At 31.7% G+C, this 22,251-nt stretch overlaps 4 protein-coding genes across 4 annotated transcripts in view; all 4 read left to right on the top strand.

The window, feature by feature from the left end:
* Positions 1-2,138: 2,138 nt before the first annotated feature.
* On the top strand, positions 2,139-4,384 carry LOC117182758 (zinc finger protein 225-like). Its single transcript, XM_033375863.1, has 3 exons — positions 2,139-2,253; positions 3,589-3,771; positions 3,855-4,384. Exons 1-3 carry the CDS (start codon positions 2,139-2,141, stop codon positions 4,343-4,345), a joined length of 789 nt encoding a protein of 262 aa, XP_033231754.1. The 3' UTR covers positions 4,346-4,384.
* A 326-nt stretch (positions 4,385-4,710) lies between these two features.
* On the top strand, positions 4,711-6,758 carry LOC117182757 (zinc finger and BTB domain-containing protein 41-like). Its single transcript, XM_033375862.1, has 3 exons — positions 4,711-4,732; positions 4,837-5,019; positions 5,101-6,758. The coding sequence occupies exons 1-3, from the start codon at positions 4,711-4,713 to the stop codon at positions 5,595-5,597; spliced, it is 702 nt and encodes a 233-aa protein (XP_033231753.1). The 3' UTR covers positions 5,598-6,758.
* A 1,382-nt stretch (positions 6,759-8,140) lies between these two features.
* LOC117182756 (zinc finger protein 208-like) lies at positions 8,141-18,908 on the top strand. The gene is made up of 7 exons (XM_033375861.1): positions 8,141-8,192; positions 8,274-8,291; positions 11,328-11,516; positions 11,599-11,715; positions 15,573-15,755; positions 17,437-17,589; positions 18,175-18,908. The coding sequence occupies exons 1-7, from the start codon at positions 8,141-8,143 to the stop codon at positions 18,663-18,665; spliced, it is 1,203 nt and encodes a 400-aa protein (XP_033231752.1). The 3' UTR covers positions 18,666-18,908.
* An 835-nt stretch (positions 18,909-19,743) lies between these two features.
* Positions 19,744-22,251, top strand: part of LOC117182755 (zinc finger protein 506-like) — a 9,375-nt gene continuing 6,867 nt past the window's right edge. The window contains exons 1-2 of the mRNA XM_033375860.1: positions 19,744-19,816; positions 20,894-20,983. Of these exons, the coding sequence (XP_033231751.1) occupies positions 19,744-19,816; positions 20,894-20,983 (163 nt within the window). The remainder of the gene's footprint in view (positions 19,817-20,893; positions 20,984-22,251) is intronic.

Below are 22,251 nucleotides of genomic sequence, written 5' to 3'. Positions count from 1 at the left end.
TTCTTGTAATTTCATGTTCACTTAATTTTTTTAATTCTCATAATTGAACATTTATACCAAACTTACTGCATATTTATATTCATACTTCATTGAAATTTCAAAAGTTTTTACATCATTTAATTTTTCTCTTGCATGTTCATTGTGTAAATAAAATATAACAGCACGAATTTCAGTGATATGCGTGACACATTTTAATGATTTTAAAATATGAAACAAAGCCTATGGAGTTAAAAAGATACTATAATGATGTCAGCCTTGGTATAAAAGACTGGAAAATTTTGGAAAACTAAATCAGAATGTATAAGATAATCATGAATTATTAAACTACGAAGAGTCTAATTAACCATTTTTTTTATAGAGAAGTCAAAAAGAGATTTAAAGATATAAAAAATAAGATCAACAGGGGTGTATCAAGCATCTTCTTTAAAGTACTAGTGGCAACACCACAATCTACTGTCTGATTATGGAAAACGTTTGGAATTTGACATAAATTCAAGCAAACATCAAAGAAATCTATCGAAGGGTTTCGAAATGCTTCAAGCCAAAAGGAATTCAACAATTTGAGCATCAAAGGTGAAATCTGAAATGAAATACAAATGCGACAAGGGTGCGCGAAGTTATACATATAAAAGAGATTTGACTAATCATAAAAAATTCGAGTGTGGCGTCATGCCACAGTTCAGGTGTAACTTTTGTGACAAGCAATTTAAACAGAAGCAAACACATGAATAAGCATATGCTTCGCATAGATAAGAGAACAAAATTAAAGACATCGCAAACTAGGTTTAAATGTGACAAATGTTCTCGAAGTTACGCTTCGCTAGGTGATTTAAGTCGACACAAACGAATGGAACACGAGGAAATTAGAAGTTTGTTTTTGCCATTATTGTTTATTTAAATCCTAAGAAAAATGCACTAGATATACTATAAAATATACTTTAATAAGTATTAAAAGAATTTATTCTGTTCGGGCATAATGAGTAATAATTTTTCTGGGCATTATATACTTTCTGTAATTTAATATTGATTCAGTATGCAAATGTAATGATTTGTGATCTACTACAAAAAATATACTACTGTTTTACAAATTGATGAAAATAGTTTTTAGTTCCTTTTAAAGTTGTAAATAATCTTGTATTTAAAAATTTATACCAAATATGCGGAATGATATTTTATAAATGAAATAGAACACTAGAAATATATTTATTTATGCGAAACATCTAAATGAATTTTAAATACAAAACGAAGTGGATGGTCTAGTCATGTGTCACTATAAGTTTAAATTGGTATCTAAATATATAATAATCGTACTCTTAATATGAAAAACTGGAAAGTGTTGAAAACATATATTATATCGGATTTTAAATAATTTATACTGAGTGATTTAAATATACTAAAATATTTTAAAATTGTAACAATTCGACTATTATAATAGGATTTCGACAATTATTTAACAATTGGAGATGTTATTATCAAAATAAAATAATTCAATAGTGTTCAATAGTGTTCAATGGTCTTACTTGTTTGTAATATAAATAAAATAATGTATTTCAAAGAATTTGTTCATAATTTATGTACTGTGTTTGTTTATAATTCCAGGGAAAGCTAAGCGTTGCTCAGTTTAGCAACAATGCTTATTCAGCTGATATATAAACCTACGCACAAAAAATAGTTTAGACAATGGCTTGTAAATTTTTCATACAGAAAGGTTTTTTGCTTCACCTGAGAAACTATTTTGATTATAATTAGCACCATTTATCTTTTTGCTTCAATTTGAAATATAATTATTAAAATAAAGAAATTTAGTATTACTACAAATGTACCTTTTTCTGTTAAATAGTGTTATCTGTTTATAAAATAAATAAAAGTATATATTTCAGATGATTTTTTAAATTATTTAACTTCTTTTCTTATTTACACAACAGGGAAATCTAAACGTTGTTAAGTCCATTTCGATTTACATTAGAGTATTATTATTGTCGCTCTAGAAAGGTGTTTCGCTTTTCCTGTACAACTAAGTTGATTGGACTTAGCACTGTTTAACTATCCCCGCTTCATTTCAATTAATGAATTGTATTTTTTAATATCTACACACTTAATGACATAGTGTATAGTATAGCTATATAGAATATTTCGATATGACTGGCCAAATGAGCGGTTTGAGGACTGCGAGTGCGAAAGCACAGCACTCACCCTTCGGCTCAGCTTCGCCTCTCTTTCAAATACGTGCTGAGCCTTTACCATACACTCGTAGTGAGCAGTCGTCAGTAAGATCTTGTGTTTCGAATAATATTTTTCTTTATAAATTACAATGCAAATCCTGATATTTTCTACCGTCTACAGATATCGGATATACCATGGGAGTTTATATTAGTGGCAATGAATACCCCCAAGGAATACACTGCAATGACAAATGACTAAACTAACTTCACCCAGAACGATGTCTGTAAACGGTGGCCAATCAAGGGGGATTGCATATATGTGTTAAGAAAAATAAGTTTTTCAGACTTTCTTATAAGTTCAATCATTCGATTTGCTTCTGAATAGAAATGGTTTTTATATAGAATCATTTTCGTACATCTTGCGAATGTCAATTTCCCAAATTCGTTGTCAAAGATATTTTTTTGGTTCCTTAATGCCTTTAGATCGAATCCGAGAGTAGCAGAGTGACAATTAGGTAAAGCCCAATGTTGTTCGAAAATATTATTTTTGCAATTTAAGGTACTTTAAATTATACGGAAAATTTTGTGCAGAGGGGGGTACCCGATACAATGCAGCCCATATTGTCCGCGTGGACTGGACCTCTGTCGGTTCGAGGGTGGAGCCACGATTGTTCAATTTTTCTGGATCGCGCGTGATTCGGTTAGCGAATGCGTTAAGTGCGAGCTATCGAGAAACAATTGATTCTCCTCATGCGGGAGCGGAGTGGTCCAATACAGAAAGCGCGTACTGTTCGATACTGGTATGCCAGCAGTTCGAAACAAACATGACACGATGCATTGTACTTGCTAGACCGAAACTTTCGATCTTCTGGCATATCAGCATCGAACTGCAGGTGCTCTCTGTGTGGGACAAATGCGCTCCCTTATGCGGAGTATCAATGTTTTGTCGATACTCGTGCAACGTTGTTCGCTGTTCGAATTAGATGGGACCCTGAAGAATTGAAATAAAGAATTGAAATGTCATTTCTGCCTCAATGAAAAATAAATTAAAAAAATTTTTTATTAAACTAAATTTTGTCTGAAAAAAGATCTACTCACTTCACTCCATTGGGAATCGAACCACAGAAGTTCCGACTTTGAAGGAACCTTATATTTTCTATCAGGTGTGCTGTTATTTCTGATAAAAGAAATTGGTTAAACCCATATAAAGTTATTTTTAAAAAAAGTGATGAAGAAGATTTCTTGTCGCTTGTGATGTTTTCCTGCAATAAAAGATCATTTTCAAACCCATTTAAACCTTTCTATTAGAATTAAAACATGAAAAATTTCATTTAAACACAATTGAAAATAAATACCTAGTTGTTCTCTGTGCCTCAATTATTTAACGATTGAATAAATCTAATTTACGTTTTTCTAAATGTTTCAGAGAAATCAAAGAGTGATTGGAAGGAAACGAAAAAAGAATCAGCATGCAAATATCAAGCGTACCCTTTAAAACACCAAAGAGTATACCACAATCCACCATTTAAAAATAATCAAGAGGATTTTAGTTGCAAAATTGAATGTACCAATGATGCAGCTTTGGAAATCAAGGAAGAAAATATCGAAGGTATAACTTCACTTACATTCGTACTAAATACATTTAAAACACTATATGTCGGAAGATTTAAAAAAAGTCTGTTAATGTTCTAGATCAAGAGAATTTCGCAAAACGCGACGTAACATTAAGTCGTAATCAAAAAAATCAATCAAAATTGTACAAAATAGATCAGGCCAAAAGGATGCTGAAAACTCAAGAACCGAAGGTGGAATCGGACATGAAATACAAATGCGAAAAATGTGCTCGAACCTATAAACAGAAACGAACTTTGTATACTCATGTAAAATACGAATGCGATGTCACGCCACAATTCGCATGTAATTTCTGCGGCAAACCATTTAAACGGAAACAAAACCTTTGGCGCCATACAGACCTCTTGCATAAAAAAACAAACTTGATCACATCAAAAGAAAGGCATAATTGTGAAAAATGTTCTCGAAGCTACTCTACAAAAAGTGCTTTAAATCGACATAAACGTATACAACACGAGGGCATTACGCGACAATTTATTTGCAATGATTGTGATTATAAAACAACAGACAAGGTTAACCTATACAGACACATTACCTTATACCATCTATAGTCATTTATTTGTTTGAAAACAAAGCTTTAAACCTAAGAAAATTACTCATACGAATTGGAAAATATATATTGTGCGATACTTGAAATTATTTATATCCAATACTATTATGGTATATATACTAATATATATGACTTATGTATTCTGCTCTGATTTAATAAAGTAATAATTTTTCAGGGTATTTAATACATATATATAAATATATACATATATTTGAGAAAATATTTTTTTAATTCTTTTCAAGGTTGTGATTAGTGTTGTCTATACAAATATATACAAAATGTACTGCATGATCCCTTTGTAATTAAAATAGATATCTTAATGCATGGTCCAGAAATAAAACGCCATAAATTTAAACGAAGGTTTAAATGTATAATAATCTAAGCCTTGGTGTGTAAAACTTGAAAATCTTGAAAACATAAATCGGAACTTATAGGCTAATGATCGAATATTTTACTCTTGAAAAATTATAATTTTCAACTTTGTTTTTTCAGGAAAATCAAAACGTCATTCAATAAAAACTGAAATAAGATCCGCAGGCAAATATCAAGCATATTCATTAAAACACGATAGGGACGACCACAATCTGCTACCTAAAAGTAGTGAAAAGGATGCGACTTGCGAAATTGAATATATCAATGTCGAATCCGTGGAAATCAAGGAAGAAATTATCGAAGGTAAAACTTCATATACTCGGAGTACATATTATCAAAGATTATGTGGCACAAGATTTGTTTTAAGTTTTGTTAAATTTTCAGATTATGGGAATTGTTCAAAAAGCGACCTAAAACCAACCGATAATCACGAAGGTCAATCCAAAATTGTCGAAATGTATCAGTCCAAAAGGAAGCCGAAAAATCAAGATTCGAAGAAGGAATTGGAAAACAAATCTAAATGCGAAAAATGTGCGCGAAGGTATAGGAATAAAAAAGATTTAATTAGTCACCAAAAATACGAATGCGACGTCATTCCACAATTTAAATGTAAATTCTGCGATAAACGATTTAAACGGAAAACAAACCTTTGGCGCCATACAGATATCGTGCATCAAAAAACCAGCTCAAATAAAACATTGTCAACGAGACTTAAATGTGACAAATGTTCTCGAAGTTACACCACGAAAAGTGCTTTAAATCGACATAAACGTGTACAACACGAGGGCATTACACGACAATTTACTTGCGATGATTGTGGTTATGAAACGAGAGACAAGGTTAACTTGTACAGACATATTAAAGCAAGTCATCTGAACTAATTGGATTTTGCACAAGAAACATTAAACATGTAAAAGTATTTTTATTTTATTTTATAAATTAAAATACTTTTTTGTGCTACATACATGAAATAAAGGGTTTCACCGCATAACTAAATTGTTTAAACAATCTTTTTAAATATGCGACTTAGAAAAAATAACCGATAGAAAGCGAATCGGTTTAAATTGCGTATCTGTCATTTGCAGAATTCTCAGTCCCATTCTCCTTTTCAGTGTACATGATAATGGCTGCAAGGAGTGCATATTACAGGAACAACCTCCGCAATCCGCTCATATTTATTTGCATACCAAACATCCAAGTGTTTAGGATTTCAATATCCGCATATTTTTAAATATAATTTCTATAAAACAAAACGTAAGTTATGGTTTTTGGGAATTTCAGATTGATATAAAATAACAAAAATTATTAAAGCCTTTTCACGAGTACATGGAGCTGCAATCGAATCCAGATATTTAAAAAAAAAGTAAAAGCATTGACTTTATGTAATTTTTGTAAAAAAATAAAATGGTGCTATTGGTTTTTCTTAACAAATATTAATTTCTCACTTTCTCTATATGAATGTATAGAGCTCCAGAAATTCTCGAATGTACATTCGCAATTTGTCAAATATTTATTCAATTCTTATATAATTCTAATTTTGAGAACTTTTTTTTGTTGAACTCACATTTTTTTCCTTGACACGTAAACGTTCTACCGTGACACCTTTCAAATGGTTATGATATGATGATCATATGTATACAAATATTATAAAATATGTACTAATACACATAAAAATGTCTGCTCTAACTTAATAACGTAATCATTATTCTGGGAATTAAATACTCTCCTGTAGTTTAATATATTGATTACAGATTTTCTGATTGATGATCCACTAGAAAAGAGTTATGAGCACTACTGTATCATCAATTTATGAAAAAATATACCAGGACTTACAGGATAATGATCAATTATTTGACTATTGAAAAAATTGTAATTTACATTTTTCGAGTTATTAAAAATAATCAAAGAATTTTTCTAAATAAAAAAGAATAATATCAGCAGATGATAATCCAGCGTTTTCTTTCAAATACCAATCTGATGTTCATAAATAATGTAAAGGATTTTCTTTCGAAATTATATAGATCAACGACAAAACTTTTAAAATCGAGGAAGAGATTATCGAAGATAAAACTTTATGGGTCAATGTATAATTATTTTATATCTATTACCAATATGAAGAAACACTGATGTATATTAACAAATGTATTGTATTCCCACATAATAAAATAACAATCTTTCTGGTCATTAAATACATTCTCGTTATTTATTATTGATTGATGTATGATCCACCAGCATAACGTGGCACTCAACTGACAGTTAAATCGATGTATTTATGTCAAACATTTAAATAAATTATGAATAGAAATTCTAATGCATGGCCTACAATAAAATCACTATAAATTTAAATGAGCTGTCCAAGACTCGTGTTCATACCTGCTTTCGGACGAAATCCAGAACAGAAAACCTGTGTTCATGATTTGATTGAAACTGGACTAGCAAAACGTTCTGAATTTTATTTAAAATGTTTTGTAAGCATATATTTAAAAAGAAATTAAATAATATACAAAAGGGGTAAATATCGAATTGAGCAATTCAAAGATATGCATAGTTCGTAAATAAGATGTATTCTTCAAAACAAGGTTATTATTAATTCAATCGTAAAGCTGTACGTACAATATCCTCCTAAAATAGGTATGAGAACGAGTCGTGGATCGCCCATTTAAATAGGCGTTTGAATGCACAGCGATCGCAACCTTAGTGTAGAAAATTCGAAAAGCTTGAAAACAGAAATAACAACTTATAGCATAATGATTAGTAATTTTAATATTGAAAAATTATAATTTACATATTTCTTTTTTTCAGAGAGGTCAAAGAGAGATTCGATGGAAACAAGAATAAGATCAACAGGGGAATCTAAAGTCTGTCCCCTAAAATACCAGAGAGAAGACCAGAATTTGCTTCCAGAAATAATGAAAAGGATTTTACTTCAAAATTATAGAAAAAATGTTGTTCAACCTTCAGATAAGAATGATTCGGAAGGGGACGTAAAATAAAGCCCCCTCATTTTCATAGTCAATAAATATAAAATGGTAGAAATGTAAGCGTGGGAAAGATTTAAATAATATAGAATTGTAACATGCAGTCTATTAATTTTGTTCTTCTAAGTCAAGAAAATTTTTCGAAACACAACTAGTTACAAGAACCGAGATATTTCTGAACATAAAATTGTTAATTCTAAAGAAATAGATAGAATTTCAAGGGATGTATTTATTTATTTAAAAATTTTTTTAATTATTTCCAAATGGAATATAGTCATCTATACGTAATTACTGTGAATTTAGTCAAGGTTTAGTGGATGCTCTTTTCTTTAAATACTGTAATCAACATAATTTAAAAATTGATTCGACCAAATTAGCAAAAAGAAAGGTTGGTGAGCCGTATTCTCGTCGCACCTTGCATTTCTTCTTGCAATGTCAACACTTTAATGGAATACGACATTGATAAAACTGTGGAAATCAAGAAAGAAATCACCGAAGGTACGACTTGATTTTAAATTAAAATATCTTAAATAAAACGATAAAAAAGCAATATCATATTACATTTTACTAAATTTTCAGATCCAGAGACAATTACAGGTCAGAAACGCAATGAAACATACAAGCCAAAATTTGGTATCGCCTGATGTTAAATCTGGTCACAGTTTATATATAAATTCTGCTTCAAACAATTTCAAGGGAAATGTTTTATGGATATCCATATAGACCTCATGCATCTTAAAACGAATCTCCAGACTTCGAAAATAAGGAATTATTGCGAACAGAAGGACATTACGAAAGATTTATTTTGCAAATATTGTTTTTATAAAACAAGAGAGAAGGCTGTCTTGAACAGACAGAGTACCTTACGTCATCTCAAGTCATTTAGTTATGCGTACACGAAACTTTAAAGCCTAGGTAAAGTCTGATATTAGTTTACGCAACAAGAGGACCCTGACCCCAGAAAAGTTCACGTACGTTACAACAAAATTAGGATTTTCTCTGCCCTTAAGAGGGCCCCTTCGAGGTTTAGCCCCAGGCCCCGAAAAATGTTAATCCGGCGCTGGGTCGCAGCAATCTGACCTCAAATTTTAAACGCGATAAACTTGTAAATCATACCCTTGTGTATGCATTCGGATGCCCTTAGATGTCTTTCAGGACAAAAACGGAATTTTCTTAGATTTATAGGCATTAAAGTGTACAATTTTTTTAAAGCCACGTTATTCACTGTAATGATCTCTTTACAAGGTTACTATATCAATGACGAAACTCTGGAAATAAAGGAAGAAATGATCGAAAGTAAGAATTCATATATTAGGTTTAAACTCATTCGCAAATGAAGGAAGTACTGCTGAAACGCATCGTTCGATGGAAATAAAGATTTTTTGACATCGAATCATCACCAGTGATGAAAAAGCGATCCATTTCGATAATTTTAAACGACCACAATCATGCAGAATAACAGGTAAACCCGGTCCATCGCTTTCAAAAAGAAATATGCACGGTTCAAAAGAAAAAAGGTGCTGCGTATTATGAACTCCTAGAACCGTCGGAAACCATCGTCGGAAATCGTTAACTCAGTGAACAGCGCCACTTCTGTTTAGTAGAACGGCTCCACTGATTCGCGAGAACATTAACCCTAATCTGGCGGAATCGTTTAACCAAAAGTATAGTCGAACCGCCCTGCACATGCGGCGCTTGCGCAGTTTAACTGCAGCTACTTTCTTAGTGTGCAGCTACTTTCTCACCGCTAGCGCGACGGTTGTGCCTACCTTCTCTCCCTGCTGCTACTGCTTCTGAACCGAGCTCTAAAAGAAAAGCGGTCGGAGTGGATCGAAAGACACGAAAAGTTGATTCTGCTGCATGACAACGTGAGACCCCATATTGCGAAACCGATCAAAATGTTACTATTTGTTATGGTCAATGCAATTAGCTCTTTGCGGGAAAGCTGAAGAAGAACTTCCCACGGATGCTGCTTTTTTGGAATAAAGTTAATATTTTTTACACTGAAAAATAAAATTTTCCTTTATCTGGGAATGAATGTCAACTAATGCTTCTTAGAGGTCACATATAACCTTAAAAAATCGTGGACCATTGTTTCACCAAACAGGGCAACTGCAGGTCCAGCAACACCTTTTAAAAAAAAACGGAAAGTTATTCCCATACCCAATACTAGTAGTAAATGTTATTAAAAATTATCTGGCACAAGATTTTCAAAAAAGTATTTGGTAAAATTTCAGACTATGTGAATTGTCCAAAAAGCTATGTATACTCAAAGAAATGATTTTTTTAATCAGAATAGTCCTATCATTGATATAAGGTCAAACATACATTGTTTCTGAGTGAAAAACTAAGCGATAATCAAAATTATAAATCCAAATTGTTATAATTGTATCAGGCCGAAATGAAGCCGAAAAATCAGTAACCAAAGTTAGAATCAGAAAAGAAATACAGAGAAAAATATTATGTTATTTAGAAACATCTCAAGGAATTTAGAACACGAAACTTCAGTTCTTAGGGCATTTCTCATACAAGTTGATATTTCTAGTTACATAGACCTCTTGCGTCAAAAATATATTTAAAACCATCTTAAACGGAGTGTAATTGTAACAAATAGATACAGAGTCACAGTTCTTCGAATTTTGAAAAAAAACACCAACGTCTTCAAGACACTGCAGGAAAACAAAAGTTGTATTATTATTATTTTTTTTTTAGTTCTTCATGTTTTATTTTATGTTTGCGTTCTATAAAATTATTGTTTTGCTTTTAAGTCTAGATACCTTCTTTTAATTAAATATAAATTTAATATTTACCGCATAATGTTTTTGTGCTGAGGTGCATACCTCCATATTATCAAATATCTTGCCGCCATAGTTGCCGCTGTTTCAGGAATCGAGGATGTTTTTAGGAAAATAGTATAATATTGTACTATAGACACTGAGCTAACCAAAAATATAGACCCTATGTTCCAAATTACCTCGTGTGACATATTGCTGTATGTGCCATATTGAATCATATGCCATATTACCCAATTTTATATTAATTTTTTTTATTGAGCCATATTACTACAAATATACTACCCTAACAAGAAACATTTACCCGATATTCCACATTACATCATGTGCTATGTTACCCAAATACCATATTATCTCATGTGACATATTGCAATATGTGCCATATTACCCCAGGTTGCATTACCCCATCTTTTGTTAGCGTAATAAAAACATACAAGGAAGTTGTGAACCTGACCTATATTTAAAAAGAAAAGTACGATATTGTACCAAAAACACAAATCCAGATTTTGTAAACCTATGTTTATATATCTGAAAAACCAAGTCTTGATATAAACGTGACGTTTCTGTATATAAAGATTAACATATAAAAGATAGCAAACTTTAAAGTGATATATATTTATGAAATTATTTTGATCCCAATACTGCAACATTTTAGAATGTAAATTCTTTTCAAATCAAATACAGTTTAATATTGATTATTACTGTTAATTGAGTCAAGGTTTACTGCATGATTTTTTCTTAGTGTAATCTGTGTTATCAATTGAATATGTAGCTGCTGTATTAATGAGGATTAAAATCATCGAAAATTGCTCTTTGTAACACTTAGGTAATGATTTTCTAGGTCAACAGAGTACTTCAGATACCGCCGGGAATTCCAAGAGTGATTTGAAAAAATCAACAGAAGGGCAAGATAGTGGGCTATTTGCTTTTCAAACTATTTACATTTCTTCTGCCAATAAGCCTGCTGCCGAGACTTTAATTAAATACGAAATTGATGAAACATTGGAAATCAAGGATGCAATCATCCAAGGTATAACTGCATTTTTAATCAAAATATCTCGAGTAAAAATATAAAATGAAGAATGTTTAGTAACGTTTTAATACATGTTCAGATCGAGAAAAACCTACATTACGAAAACGCAAAATCAAGAGGAAGAAAATTCATTGTTTAAACCCGGATAGAAAGTACAAATGCGAAGAATGTGAGCGAAGCTATGTTCAGAAACAAAGTTTGTATTTTCATAAAAAATACGAATGCAACGTCATGCCACAATTTAGTTGTGCGTTCTGCGGTAAAGAATTTAAACATAAAAGTAGCATGAGTCGCCACGTGGGTCTATTACATCTTAAATCCAGCTCTCAGATATCTAAAAGGAAGTCCATATAACCGTTTAGAACAAGCAGCAAGTTAAACTAGAATTTATTTTTCGATTTTTACGGATATAAAACGAATGTGAAATATATCTTATTAACACTCATAACTTTACGTCATTTACAGATATCCAAAAGGAGGCATATTTTGTGACACATTCTCGAACTTAAACGCAGGATATAATAAAATATTTTATGTTAAAATTGACAGACTAAAATAGATCCATAAGATTTCTCATTACCATTTTTTGACGATACACGTTGCCTTATAATCATTCGTATGTTGATTATTTTGATAAAATTTGAGAAAAATGCTATAATTAATACCCAATCTTTTTTTTTCACTCGCATGCGCTATTTAAAAAAAATGTAATTCTTATTGCTAAAATGATTTAAAAAATAAGGGCATGTGATACTTCGTCGTGTAGTAAATCGGGTTCAGTTCCCCTGGGTTTTTGTCCTCAAATATTAAAATCTTAAAAACTGAATGCGGAGATGTTAAAAAATATTTAAACGGACAGCCGCCAACTCTTTTTTTGAGGGATAATAACAAATAATTTTATTCTGCTACATAAAAATGGTATGCATGTCCACTATTTTGAGGGTCGGTTTTCAGCTCGCTGCTGTCCCAATACTGTAGATCTCTGTCGTACCGATGTTGTCGGTAGCCACTAAGAAATTATTTATGAAATAAACTTTTGAAATTGCTTACAAATAAGGTTAGTTCCTGGGGATTAGTTACTACCTTTTTCTGCTTGTCCCAAGTTTTTGACCAAAAGTATTATGTAGTTTGGAAGTAAAGCTGGGCCCTAGTGGAAAAATCTTCTGGCATTGGTAAGCTCCGGACTAGACCGTCTAGACTCTAATCAGGCGCACATCCGACGGCCTAGTCTGGGGCTGGCCAGACCTTTAACACTATTGCAAAGTTTGTGGCTAGACGGTCTAGGCAGCCGCTAGTCCCAGGCGGAATTGACTTGTGGAACGTGCACGGTATTGCACACCAGTATAATTACAGAAGTGTAAGTTTCAAACTTTTTCTTTAATTTTAACACCCACTATTGCTATACTCTACAGATATAACAAAAAAGGTTATATTACAAATTTTATTATATTACAAATAAAATGTCTAACGCTACAGGGTTTAGAACCTTCATCCACACCTGAATCTATTAGCTAGCAGTCGGGAACTTTAACCATTACTCTATACTAACAGAATTGAAACTCAATGGAAAAACCATCCTCATAAGGTACAACTCAAAAAATTTAAAAAAAAAACTTTTATCAGCTCTTTTTCTTCATTGATTATTTTCTATTATTATATATCATATGTATGTCAAATAAATTAACTGTTAACGGGAATATAAATAAAATCAATTAAAATTTTTTTAGTTTCATAGTATAAGATTTAATAACATTTTTTATATATTTTTTTGGGTAAACAATTTTTTTTGAAAAAATTTGTCTAAGCTATTTTTATTCTAAATTTGTTTAAAACAATTTTTCGCAGACATTTTTTTTTTAAATTTGTTTAAACATTTTTTTTCATTTTGTTACACATTTTTTTGTCGTCTATTACCAATAATTTTTCTTCGTGCTTTTTTTTTTAATTTTTACGTCTTTTGTACTAGTTTACAACGATTCAGAATAATGTGAAATGTAATTTTAAAGAAAAACTCGATTTTTAATAATGTTAAATTTCTTATTTGGTACGATTTTAGACACTGACAGTTTTTCAAAATTAGTGAAAAAATATGTCTGCTTGACGCTTAGAAATTTGTATGATATGGATGGCGCACCAGTCCTAGATCTGGGCGAGACTAGACTGTCAAGACTATAAGTGAAAAAAAATTATTTTTAATAGTATTAATTTCTTCTTTTGTATAATTTTGGACATCATGACAGTTTTTCGAAAAGGGTTAAAAGAATTTAACTGATTAACACTTAGAAATTTTTATGGCATGAATTGCGGACCAGTCCCAGATCTGGGCCAGCTTAGACTGCCAAGAAAATAAGAGAAAAAAACTGAGTTTTAAAAGTGTTAATTTCTTATTTTGTATGATTTTGGACATCCTGACAGTTCTTCGAAAATGTTTTTAAAAAACTTGGCTGATTGTTATTTAGACATTTTTATGTTATGGATTGCTGACCAGTCCCAGATCTGAGCCAGACTAGACGGTCATGACTAGACGGTCTAGACGTCGCCAGATCTGGGCCTGATCTGACATCAGACAGCCAGGAGATTTTTCCACTAGAAGGATAATTTTATTACACACAACCTCAAATGACACACGCAATTATCAAATTCACCCAAATAAATTTTTTGAATTATTCCACGAACGAAGAGTTCGAGAACGTCCGTTAGCATGTTCGATACTATTTCCCAAATTTTTAAAAGAAATTAATTATTATTGTAGGAAAAGCCGGGGGAACCTAACATTGGTAAAATTGATAACTTTTTAAGTATCTATCACATGCCCTTAAGATATTCTCAGAATCTCGCTCGCTGAACAATTTGATTGTCATATGTATGTGTTTATATTTGCGTGAAAATGTTTGTATATTTATTTCGTTATTAACTTTCGTACTTTTATGACTAGCAGTGTCCGTGTAACTAAATATATTTAATATTTCACTCGTATGCCTTAAAATAAACAATAAACTCTTTTTTAATTCTAAAAAATGTCGGATACATTTTAATGCATCTTATTTTTCAGGTCGACTGCATCCTTAGCAAGGGCAATTTCATGTCATTTTATTTTATTTTCGAAAATCTCGTCAATGTGCCTTTTTACTAAAAAATTCCTCTGTTAAATACATAATGATCTCAACCTTCGTGTAAAAAAGTGGAAAATCTTAAAAATATATATCAAGCATTATAAGATATTGACTAATTATTCACCTACTGACGAATTATAATTAAAATTGTTTTGAATATTTCAGGGAAATCAAACAATTATTCGATGAAAATGAGAATAATATCTATAAGGGAATCTAAATTAAATCCTGCAAAGTATTAGAAAATCATAAAAATAATTTTAAAATAATGAAAAACCTGATGAAAATTAAAACAAATTACATTAAAAAATAATTTTAAAAATTTCAAATATGAAATTGAATGTACTAATGAAAAAATTTGGAAATCTTTGGATTTTCTACTGTTTATACCCTTTTTCTTACATCTCAACAGAATCAATCGTTCAAAAGCGGGTTTATCAGTATATTAAGACTCAAATTAAGTCGTACAAATCTCTTCCCTCCCCTCCCATAATTTCCTTCCTATCACTGCCCGTCTCTCCTCTAACTTCTCCTTTCTTTTCCCCTGCTCCCTCCCCATCACTTCCTCTACCGGAGAGAAAAGTGCAGCGGATGAACGGACACATACCGATACTATAAGGGTTCCTACTCGGAACTTCGAAACCCTAAAAAGGTAACATTTTCGAGAAAAAACGTTCGCATATATAACGAAAATGTGATATCTTCCTGCATTTCTAAAAATAATTCAACAAAAGGTGTTTATGTAGGAAGAATTTAAACCAAATGACCAAATGATTCAAGTACGAGTAGGAGTTTTCAAAAACTTTCGTAGTTTCTCTAAAAATAATCTTTATCACAATAACGCAGTTTTCATACTTGCGACTGTCTGGGACTTGTATCATAATGATCAATTTTTTCGCTATTAGAAAATTCTATTTTACCTACATATATTTTTTTTCAGAGAAAACAAAGAGTGCTTCGAAAGAAACAAGAATAAAATCAACAGGGGAATATCGAACATATCCTTCAATATTCCGGTGGGAAGATCACAATCTACTGCCCAGAAGTCTTGAAGAGGATTTGAATCCCGGGATTGAATTTATCAGTGTTGAAACCTTAAAAATCAACGAAAAAATTATCGAAGGTAACACTTCACATACTCTCAGTTAATGAAAGGTCATGGATCGTAAACGCGTAAGTGCTAAAACTTATATTTTAGAGGATACACAACAAATTGTTTACCTTGACGCATTCAATTATTTATTTGAAACAAAAAAGTGCCTTCGAGCTAGATCGAACTTATAAGAGAGCACCTTGAATTAAGCAACCTACATCCGAGAAAAACTATTTTCAAAGGTGGGGTACTTCCTAAAAAACGCCGATTTTGTCTCAGTAAGAGTTGCATAATTTTTTTTGTTTAAAAAAAACTACTTTTGAGCTATTATTGGTAATAAGACACAGTTTTGAAAAAAAAATTTTTTATCAACAAAATTTCAAAAACTTCTTAGATTCGTTATAAACTAATTTTGAATCTGAATTTCTGAAAAAGAAAAAACACTTTTTATTTTTTTTCATTTTTCTTTATATAAATAGTTTAAAATTTACCATACAAGCCCTATAAATATAAAAATAGTATCTTCCTTAGTTTTCGAAAAATAATAAAAAATGTACACAAAAATGATACACACGATGTGAAAAACGATACGATTATAAAATACGATTATGATATTCTTCTATTGTTCGCCTATTGTTTACGTGGGTTTTTACATTGTGTGCATAATTTAGGCTTACATTTTTAATTATTTCTCAAAAAGTAAGGGATATCCTATTTTTATATTTACAGGGCTTGTGGAGGACGTTGTAAACTATCTATACAAAAAATGAAGAAACTAAAAAGTGGGGTTTTCAGAAATTCAGTTTCAAAATTAGTTATTCAAAAATCTAAACTTTTGAAATTTTGTTGTTCAAAAAATACTTCTTTCAAAACTGCGTTCTATTACGAATAATTAAAAAATATATACCTTAATGACATTAAATTCCCCAAAGCTATAAAATATTCATTAATGAATATTTCCTAAGTTTTTTGATTTTTTCAAAAATTATTTTCGTGTTTATCTTTTAACACCTTAAAGAACTGAAATTTGAATTTTCATCCAAATTACTGACAATAGCTCAAATTCTTTAGATGATTTGACATGGAATTGCTCTTTTACGCAAAATAATTTGTCATTTCTACGCGCAAGGAAAATATAGTTAACACTTTTTTTAAATTTGTAAGATATTAAAAAATTATTTTTACATAAAAATAGGGGATTAAGATAAAAACAATGTGCATATTTTGATTTTTTAGGCCACCCTAATATACACTAGTGCACATTGAAAAATGTATTCTATTCTGAGATATTAAAATAATCTTTTTCTGGGCATCAGGTCGTTTTTTGTAATTTAGAATATTGATTAAATGTTTAATAATCAATCAATTGATTAATTGAAGTGATAGAAATATTATTTAATTCCTTTAAAAGTTGTCAAAAATCTTGTATTTACAAGCGTATACCAAACGTAAATTATTTTTTTGTGGATAAAATAAAACGCCAGAAATGTATGTATTTATCCGAAACCTTTGAAATTACTTTTAATATAAAACAAAGTGAATGGCGTAGCCTTGTTGTGTCGTTGGTTTGAATAAAGATTTTCATGCACAATGATCTTAACCATAGTGGAAGAATCTAAAAAATCTTGAAAAAATAAACCGGGACTTATATGATAATGATCAATTATTTTACTATTTGAAATTCTAATTTATATTCATCTTTTTTTTTCAGAAAAGTCAAAGAGTGAATCAGAAAAATCATATCCTTTAGCGAACCAATGGGAACATCACAATGAATTGCTTATAAATACTAAAAAGGACATTACCTGCAGAATTGAATATAGTAATGATGAAGCTTTGGACATCAAGGAAGGAATTATTGAAAGTAAAACTTCACATACTCTTAGTAAATGAAGGGTCTTAGGTAATAAGGGCATAAGTGCCAAAACTAAAATTTTAGAGGAGACACAAAAACTGTCTACCCGTGAATCATTTTATTATTATTATTTTTTGTTAATAAAAAAATTATTTCGAGCTATATCGAATTATTAAAATAACATCCTGAAAGAAGCAACCACCAAACGCTGATTTGGCTCACAAAGAGTTGCATAACTTTTTTATTTTTTAATTTAAAAAAGAAATACTTTCCAGCTGTTACTCAGGGAGATTTCATAATGAAAGCTCCCTTAGCTCTACCGAATCGTGAATGGAGCGCCCGAAAACAAACAACCATCTGCAAAAAGAGCACACAAAAATTTGCGTAATTTAAAAAAAAATGATTTATACATACAAGAAAAGAACATATCTTTCAACTATTACTTAGCTTTATTGAATCATGAAAAGAACAGGAAAAAATAAGTACTTTGTACATATTCTACAGAGACATGCCCTTATGCCCCAAGACCCTTAAAATATTATTAAAAAACATCCTGTAAAAGATTTTTGAAAAACATTTTTGTTAAAATTTCAGCAAATGGGAATTATTCGAAAAAAGAGGTAAAGCTAAGCGATAATCGAAAGTATCATCCAAAATTGTTCGAAGTACATCAGGCCAAAAGGAACCCGACAAATGAAGATTCGAATAAGAAATCGGAAAGGAAACACAAATGCGAAAAATGTGCTCGAACCTATAAACAAAGGCGTCTTTTGAATCAACATCAAAGATTCGAATGCGATGGCATTCCAAAATTCGGGTGTTATATCTGCGGCAAACGATTTGCACGGCAACCAACCGTTTGGCGCCATATAGAACAAGTGCATAAAAAAATAAACTTAAATAAATCGAAAGAAAGGTTTAATTGTGACAAATGTTCTCTAAGCTATGCTTCGCAAAGTGGTTTAAATAGACATAAATATGTAAAACACGAAGAATTTACAAGACAATATATTTGCCATGAGTGTGATTACAAAACGACTGAAAAGGGGAACTTGTGCAAACATATTGCACGTCATCTCAAGTAATTAAGTTATACGTACACAAAACTTGCACTGATGTCTACCACAATTTTATTACCATACTTAATGCTTTTACCTAATTAATTTGTTTATTTTTGTACAAAAAAGAATAGTTTAAACTTCTTTTTAATTTATAAGAAACTGCACAATTATTTTTACATTAAATGGAAGAAAGTACGGGGTTGAGAGAAAAATCATCAAAATATTATATTTTTTTGTGTCACCCTAATATACACTAATACGCATGAACAAATTTTTCGAGCACTACTGAATCTTCAATAAAAAATATTCTTTAATTCCTTTTAATAATGTAAACATTCTTGTGAATGTACTGCGAATATGCAGCATGATCTTTTTGCAAATAAAATAAAACACCAGAAATGTGTGTTTTTGTGCAAAACCTTTTAATTAATTTTTAATACAACATAAAGTGAATGGCCTAGCATTTTAAACACGTTGGTTTAAAGAAAGGTGTGTATTTAGAATTTTCTTAGCCTTAGTGGGGGAAAAATAAAAAATCTCGAAAGCATAAACCATTACTTAGAGGATAATGATTTATTCTTTAACTATGAAAAACTCTGATTTAAATCTTTGTTTCTTCCGGATAAATTAATGAACCGCTCGAAATAAACAGGACTGAAATCAGGCGAAGAATACAAAATATATCCTTTGAAACACCAGACGGAAGACCACAATGCACTTCCTAAAAATAATCAAAAGGATTTTCCTTGAAAAATTTAATATATTAATTACGAATCTTTTAAATTCAACGAAGAAATTATTGAAGGCAAAACTTTAAACGGCTCTTTTTCGATTTTAGAATAAAGGGTCAGGAGGAATTTAAATTAGGTATTGATGCTTTACAGTCAAAACTGGATTTAGTGATCATCCGTTTAATTTTCCCGAAATTGACGCCGCGCCGCGTGGGTGGTTGAGCGGAACTGCGGAGGTTGTGCCGTGCTCACTTAGGCGTGACAAACAGGAACGTTGCGGTAAGGCGCTCTGCCTAATGGCGTACCTGTGTAACTGCGTCATTACTTATCGACAGTTAACTTCAAGCGGGAGACTCACACGAATAAGCACGATGGCGAGCTCGCGTCGACCAGCAGTGGAGCTCCGATCCTTACTGAAGCCGATGAAACTGATCGAATTATTTCGTGCGATGAAATAAGTTTGCATTGACAACTTCGCCATCTGAAAGGAGAATATATATCGCGAATTAGGAGCACGAAGTTTATTGAAGCAGTGTTCAGAAACAAGAGCATTGAATATCGATTTATTTTATTCAAAAATGTTATAATATGTTTGAAAATTAATTATTTACTATAATATTTCTTGTTAATATTTACTAAACTTCTAAACTAATCTTCTAAGCTTATGGCACTGTCGTAGCAACCTAATAGGCTCTACGATTTAACAAAGAAAACAAAGAAGAAAAAGAAAAATGATTGGATAAACAGAAAGAGAGAGAGAGGGAGAAAGAGAGTAGAAAAAGAGGTTCGATCAAGTTCAGACATTGGAGCCCTTCCCCCCACTTTTTGCCTATACATAAACCCGAAGCCCCCTTCGAAAAAAATCGAAGCCCCCCCCCCCCCCCCCCCCCCCCGAAAAAAATCCTGGCTAAGCTGCTAATTCATCAAAAAAGTAAAAAACAATAGTTCGAAGGAACAATTTACAGAAAAATTAATTATTTAGAAGTCTTTTTACCATTATAAAGCAAATCAAGTTATTGAAACATATAGCATTGTAAAATAATCTGCTCATTTAATTTAGAAACATAACCATATTGTAATACATGTTATAATTTATGAGATTTTCTGCTTTTTGAACGTTCTGAAAGGTATTTTTGATTTTCTAAACAGAATGATAACCGAGGGAAGCATTAGAAATGTGATTCATAATGAAATACTGTAAGCCGCTTTCCCCTAATAAACCAACCATTTTTACAAAAATAATTTTACAGGGCCAAAAATACATTTCTCTATTTCAAAGCTAAATTAAATCTTATTTGGACGCGCAGACAATATGATAAATTGCATACGGAAAAAGAATTAATATTGTTTCTAATAAACGGGCCTACTGATCCAATCATTTATTTTCTTCTTGTATCCGAAACCTAGCTTCAAGTTCGTAACTTTTTTTATGGATAACTCTTGTTCATGTGTACCTCACACGCATCTCTTAACCTCGCTGTATGGTATAAGATTTAAAAGAAATTGTTTTTAAACTTTCAGATTATGAGGATTATTCAGAGGTGGACATGAAGCCAAGCGATAATCGAAATAATCAAAAGTGTTTGAAATGCATCGAGCTGAAACGAAACCGTAAATTCACAAATCAAATGAAAAATGGGAAGAGAAATGCGAATGCGACAAATACATTTGAATCTATAAACATAACTGTAATTTGAATTATCATCTTAAATATGAATGCGACCTTATGCCACAGTTCAGATGTCAATTCTTATAAAACGGCGTTCAAGATTCTCTTGCACAGACATATTACCTCAAGCCATGTTCTTAAGATATGTTAAGTAATTTAGTTTACTTACACAAAGGGGGAGGGTCGGTAAGGCCGGTTTTCGGCCTAATTTATTTTTGGACCAAAAAATCTGAAAAAATCATGGTAGTATCTTATAAGTATCCCGAGTCGATTGGACGCTAAACGGACTACCCTCCACCCCCAGCCACCCCCACCCCCCTACAAATAGAGGAAACACCACTACCCACCAACTGTATTTTCGAGAGATTTGACACTCTTAAACATGTATTCTGAGGTTAGCTCGGATATACTATGGTTTTCGGGGTCGCCGAATACAAATCTGGCGTCCTTTGACTTTTATCGGGTCAGGTTCAAGGTCATTGGAAGGTCAAATCGAGAGAAAACGGTTAAAAAATCCAACGTTATAGGTTTTTGGAGTCGCTAATTACGAATCTGGCATCCGTTGAACTCTATCGCTTTAGGTTCAAGGTCATTTGAAGGTTATTTGAAGGTCAAATCGAGAAAAACGGTAAAAAAATTTTTAAAAAATATGTTATAGGTTTTTGGGGTCGCTGATTATGAACCTTGTGTCCGCTGACCTTTATAGCGTCAGGTTCAAAGTCATTTGAAAGTCAAATCGATAACATATTTTTTCCAGCGTTTTCTCTCGATTTGACCTTCCCATGACCTTGAACCTGACGCGATAAAGGTCAGCGGACACCAGGTTCGTAATCAGCGACCCCAAAAACCTATAACATTTTTTAAAAATTTTTTACCGTTTTTTCTCGATTTGACCTTCAAATGACCTTCAAATGACCTTGAACCTGAAGCGATAGAGTTCAACGGATGCCAGATTCGTAATTAGCGACTCCAAAAACCTATAACGTATTTTTTTGGATTTTTTTACCGTTTTCTCTCGATTGGACCTTCCAATGACCTTGAATCTGACGCGATAAAAATCAAAGGACGCCAGATTTGTATTCGGCGACCCCGAAAACCATAGTAAACACGACCTAACCTCAGAATACATGTTTAAGAGTGTCAAATCTCTCGAAAATACAGTTGGTGGGTAGTGGTGTTTCCTATATTTGTAGGGGGGTGGGGGTGGCTG

This window comes from Belonocnema kinseyi, chromosome 2 (assembly GCF_010883055.1).
Source record: "Belonocnema kinseyi isolate 2016_QV_RU_SX_M_011 chromosome 2, B_treatae_v1, whole genome shotgun sequence".
Classification (NCBI taxonomy): Eukaryota; Metazoa; Arthropoda; class Insecta; order Hymenoptera; family Cynipidae; genus Belonocnema; species Belonocnema kinseyi.
Note: the sequence above shows the minus strand (reverse complement) of the source record. Positions and strands in the feature narration are given on the sequence as shown.